A 5,570-nucleotide genomic window follows, 5' to 3' on the forward strand; every position below is an offset into this window, starting at 1 on the left:
CCCCCAGCCGCTGCCAGCCAATTTTTGATTGGGAGAGGAGATGAAATAAGGAGAACTGGCTGCCCTGAATAGCCCCCATCTCTGCTGCTGGCTTTCTGCAGGCAAAGGGAAGGTCCCAGGACCCTGGATCCTTCCAGGGTTTCTCCTGGGAGGGCAGAAGTAGGTTACAGAGGCTTTTTTGCTTCCCAGGCAACTGCGAGAATGTGCTCTGCTCTGATTTTGCTGTTGCTGTGTCATCAGGTCCATGGGCATGGTGGAGAAAACGGAGGCTGGAGGGTTTAGGGGGTTCCCTGCTTCCTTCTTATCTTGGGTGGTCTGGCATCTGGGGGCCTTGGGATATCTCCTTGGGGGCCTTGGGAGACCCCTGAGGTGGCACCCAGTGGCTCTGGAACATGTTCTCTAGGTTCTCTGTGACATTGAGACCCCAAGGTAGCATCTGGTGGCTCTGGGACATCTCCTGGGTGCCCAAGGAGATGGCTCTCTGGACTCTGGTACCCCTCCAGTTACTCCAGGTCAGAAGTGGCTCTAAAGGCACTTTTTTTTACACCACCAGGGATGTGCCACCACTCGCGTTGTCCCTAAATAATAATTTAAAGAAGAAAGAGTTGCTGAGGCCAAGCCGGTGGTGGTAAGATGGGAGCCTGGAGCCGCTCCCTGGTATGTGTCCTCTCCCTGCGGAGCCTGCACCTTGGTGAATGGGGTCAGCGTGTGGCCCCAGGGGTGGCTGTGGGGTGGTGGACGCTTTCCAAACCCTCCTCCTGCCACAGCCTGCCTCGCCACTGTCCCCTGGGGCTGCATGGGACATGATGGGGGACATGGAACATGGGGAAGGAGCATGAGTGTCCTCTCCAGAGCCATTCTGGGAGTGGAGAAAGCTGTAAAATGAGAAGTGGGAGCTTGTGTGAGAGGGACGTGCCCGGCTGGTCGGTGCCCGAGGTCAATCCAGCTGGATTTACACAGTCTGCAGCTCAGAGCTGGAGGGGGTGGAACTTCTCTGTCTCTGTCAGCTCCAAATGCCACTCTTCAGTCTGGCTGCTGGGGACAAGCCAGTTCGTTTAGGAGGGAGCAGCCCAGGTCCGGCTTCTGTTTGTCCTTCCTCTGTCGTAATCATTAAACAAACGAGGCTGGATGTGCCGCTGGGGTCGGGGCTGCCTGGCCAACACACAGGGACCTTATAAATCAGGGAGAGGCCCATGGTTGAACTTCATGGTGGTTTGGAGATGCCCAGGGGGTCCCTGGCACCTCCTTTGACCCTTCTTTTGGGATGCTGTGCAGAATTTTTGGGGATACAGCACCTTTTTGCAGTGCTGTATCAGCAAGGGTGATATTCCAGCCCCTCCTGCCTGGCCAGACCCAGCAGCTGGAGCGGTGGTTTGAGCTGAAAATGAGTGGTCCTTGTTGGGAAGAGCTAGATCTGCGTGGGAACAGGCACAGTCACGCTGGCTTTCGCAAGGGGAGAAAATGTCCTTCTGGCTTGGCAGGTGCTTTGCAAAACCTTGGCAGGAGTTGTCGGATTGCGGTGTTTTCCTGCAGGGCAGGTCCCCAAAAAGCCCCGAGCAAGGAGCTGCTGTTTGGCCCAGGGCTCTAAGAGGACCCCGGCCCCATCTCCTCCCATCCAGGGCAGTGATGCTGGAAACTCGCATTTCTCCATTTCAGGGCAGGGAAATTGGTGCTGTATTATTTTACCTCCTTGGTCATTGAATTGCTGGGACAAAAAAATATTTTCCTTGCTCTTAAACCCTAGTGCTCCACCTGGCTGGAAAAGCAGGATGAAGTTCGGGAGGCGATTGGTGATCGTGCTGTCCACAGCCGGGCAGTCCCGGTCCCCTCTTGCCGCAGCCCCCAGCCGGGGATGCCTTTCATTCAAATTCCCCCGACGAGCCGAGGGATTACGAGATTTTCTCTGGTGTCTTAATGAAGTGAGAGAACCTGGCACATGGAAGGTGACGCTGGCGTCGGTCATGCATGTCACCGCTCGCTTCGCACCCACCGTCCTCCCTCATCTTCCACCGGCGGCCGCTGCCCGAATTGACTGGGCTGGGAGGGGGCTTTGAGCTGTGACTGGTCTGTGGGATGCGGAAGCTGCTTGTGATGGTTGATGATAATTTTAGACAGGGCAGATTGCGCTAAGCCTGGGAGTTCAGCTGAGCTCCGGTAAAGCCACAGCGGGGATTATTGTGGGTAATGCAGCAGTTGGTTTCGTTAGCAATGGGGTTTGCCCCCCTTGGATTCAGACCCCCCATTTCTAGGTGCTGTTTCTCCTAACAAATAGGACCGTGCCTTGAAGCTGACTCCAGCCCTGAAGATCTCGGTTGTGTTAGTGGGGTGGGGATGGCATGGAGCACCCCAGCCCTCCATCCCTGCTCTCTCTTTCCTTCCCATCGCGTCCCAGATGAGACCATCCAGGCTCCACGTTTCACTGCAGGGCTGTGCCCCAGCCCGGGGCTCCCGTGTCCCCATCCTGTAAGTGGGGACAGACACAGTGAAGCCTGGACGATCTGGTTTTTTGCTTCCTGGGCTCCCCTCTTTGCTGGAAAGCTTTCCCTGAGATGGAGAAAACTCCCCAGCCAACACTCCAGGCTGGTTTAATGCCAGAAGCTGGTTTATGGGGCATGTTTACACCCTCTGAGTTGCCAGAGGAAGAGGTGGGTGTGAAGGGGTTTTTCCCCTCCTTTGGAAATGCCCCTGAGCAACACACCAGCAGGGAGGTGGCATGAGCCTTTCTCAGGCTGTCCGGGAAGACTGATCCAAGCGACAGCCCTTGAACAAATTCCAGCAATATCATTCCGTGGTCGGAAAATGGCTCCGAGGACGCTGCTGGTACCTGCCTAGGAGCACTGCTGCACCTCTGAGCTCTTGGTCCCCGCTGGCCCAGCAGTCCTCTAGCTTACCTGCCCTCCAGTTCCTCCCTCTGCACCAAACCACCTAAACCAGTTGCAAAACCGAACCTGCAGACTCGTTTGAGCGTTCCTGTTCCTTCTGCTGAGGTGAGTTCGTGCCGTTGGCGTCTGAAGTGCACGGCGCCTGCTGGGAAGTCTAGTCTGGGAAGCAGATACCAGGCAGAAACGGATCCAGGAGGAGCCAGCTCCGAACCTTTCAGCAGCAGCACCCACAAAAACGCCTGGGATGCCTGTCTGGGTGGGATGGTGGGCTTGATCTGGTGCCAGTCTGTTGCTGGAGGGGATGCTGGAGTCACCTCCAGCCCCACGTCACCCCGCACGTCCCGTCTTGGGCTGAGCAGTGGGTTTCATGGTCCTGTTTCCCCTCCTGAGCAGAACCCAGCGCTGCGCTTGGCCCCTCAGCTGGGTTTCTCCAGAAGCGTGGTTCCGTTGCATAGCCCGAGCAGCCACGTTAGTGCTGCAGACACCCTGGACCGTGCGGATTCCTCCTCTCTGGGATGGATCAGCTTGACTAAAGACTTTCATTCTTCTCCTCCTGAAGGCTGTTTCCCACATCAAAGCTTTTGGGGAGATTTTGGGATGGTCATGGAGTGGAAAACCCCTCCTTGAGGCCACTGTGGCCTGTCTCTTTCCATCATCTTGATTTCTTCAGGACTATTTATGAGTCTCCCAGGTCTCCGGGGATGCTTCTTCAGTCCCATGCCCTGCCATGACATCCTACCCCTGCCTTAAGTGACAAATTCAAATCCTGCAGCGAGGCGATCAGAGGGAAGAGGCCACTCCAGGGCTCTTTGAGGGGTCTCCTGCGTGACAAGGAGGGATCAGCAGGCTGCATTTGCTGGCGCTTTCCCCGTTCTCTTTCATCTCCATCGTCTTTCTCTCGCTGAAGCAGCAGTAAGGCTTTTTGCTGGCCGCTCACGTGGGATCAGTGCAGCAGACGAGCAGTTTGGGGCTATTTTTCCCTCTCAGCCCAACCGCTCAAATTTGATGAGCTGGTGGTAGGTGCCAGAGCCTCGAGTTGCCTCTGGCCAAGGGAGGAAGGAGGGGCGGCTGTTTTTGGGCTTCTCTTACAATGGAAACATCTGTAACGTGGAGGAGACCGAAAGCCAATGCAATGTCAACTCCCTTTTGTTGAAATGTTCCCTCTTGCTGCGTTTTTTTCCCCCTTGCTTTTAATGTCGATTTTGGAAGGCCGCGCCGTGTTTTTAACCTGCGGGGTTTTCTGTGCTTGGGGAAGGGCCTGGAAGCCCCAGGGATCTTGGTTTCTGCCGGGACCACCCCAGCTTTCTGGCTGCCGCACCATTGGGATCAGCTGGGGCAGGGTCTGTGGGACGGGGCTTGTCTGGAGGAGCCGCAGGGAGCTGCAAATGGGCTACAGGGAACGTCTCGAGCCTTGACGGGTGCTTTAGCTGATCTTCAGGTGTTGGGTGTAAAATCTGCTTTAACCTTATGGGGACAGAGATGATCAGTCAGAGGATGGGGTTCCATCTGTAGCCACATCTGTAGCCGCATCTGTAGCATCCTGATGTGTTTGGTGATGCTCACTTGTGCGGCTACAGCGGTTGAGGCTGGCCGAAGGGCATGGCGGGCCCGTGTAGCCTGGAAAGGTGCCGCATTATAAGGAGCCCCTGCTGACTGAGCCCTTCTCTTCCTTCGCGCTTCTCAGCAAATCCAGTTTGCAGATGACATGCAGGAGTTCACCAAGTTCCCGACCAAGACGGGCCGTCGGTCCCTGTCCCGCTCCATCTCGCAGTCTTCCACCGACAGCTACAGCTCTGGTAGGTGCTGGGCTCCTTGTCTCCATGTGATCCCCAAGCTCACACTGCGTGTCAGGATGCTCCGTCCTGCTGTTATGTGCACAGGATAATTCTGGGGGTTCCCAGAGCTCAGGCATTGATAACCCGGTTAGTTCTGGGTTGTTTTAGTGATCAAGAGTGCAGAGTTGCTTCTGGATGTGGGCTTTCCTTAGGAGCTTTGTAGTTTGAGCCGTGCATTTGAGCTGGGAAGTGAAACAGAGCAGAAACCTGAAGGGTGGGAGGTCCTGGGGTAATGTGGATTCCTCTCCTGGCTTTAGCTGCCTCCTACACGGACAGCTCTGATGATGAGGTGTCCCCCCGTGAGAAACAACAGACCAACTCCAAAGGCAGCAGCAATTTCTGCGTGAAGAACATCAAGCAGGCAGAGTTTGGGCGCCGGGAGATCGAGATTGCTGAGCAAGGTAACGGGAGCGTGAGGTTTGTGGCCGGGGGCCCCGTGTTCTCCAGGAGCTGATCCACGGCAATTCCCCCAGCTCTTGCTAAAACCCGAACCACCCGTTTTAACCCCCTAGCCCTGGAGGTTGTGTGGGGAAGGGCTAAGTGTGACAGCAGAGGTTAACGCTGTGTGGCCTCCGTTTCCCACCGGCAGCAGAGCTGTCGCAGGGGTCGATGTTCTGGTGGCTTTGCATGAGAAGCCTTGGTGGACAAGGATCTTGTACCGCCTTTGGAGACATGAAAGCTGACAGTCCCAGCCCCTTCCCTGCGGCCTGTGGGACGCTGAGTTACCGTGTCCAGGGGGGTAATTGGGTAACTTTGCTTTCGGGCTCCTGTTAGACACCCGCTGCCAAAGCCGTAGAAGGGGAAGATGATCCAGGCACGTTCAGGGCAGCTCTGCTGAGATGTGGCAGGGCGG

At 56.2% G+C, this 5,570-nt stretch overlaps 1 protein-coding gene across 1 annotated transcript in view; it reads left to right on the forward strand.

The window, feature by feature from the left end:
- Positions 1–4,560: 4,560 nt before the first annotated feature.
- The window catches only part of AHCYL1 (adenosylhomocysteinase-like 1), a gene marked incomplete at its 3' end in the record, with an annotated part of 8,252 nt that continues 7,242 nt past the window's right edge, over positions 4,561–5,570 (forward strand). Inside the window, exons 1-2 of the mRNA XM_010144152.1 lie at positions 4,561–4,678; positions 4,975–5,118. Of these exons, the coding sequence (XP_010142454.1) occupies positions 4,588–4,678; positions 4,975–5,118 (235 nt within the window). The remainder of the gene's footprint in view (positions 4,679–4,974; positions 5,119–5,570) is intronic.

This window comes from Buceros rhinoceros, unplaced genomic scaffold (assembly GCF_000710305.1).
Source record: "Buceros rhinoceros silvestris isolate BGI_N320 unplaced genomic scaffold, ASM71030v1 scaffold18869, whole genome shotgun sequence".
In the NCBI taxonomy this organism is placed as follows: domain Eukaryota; kingdom Metazoa; phylum Chordata; class Aves; order Bucerotiformes; family Bucerotidae; genus Buceros; species Buceros rhinoceros.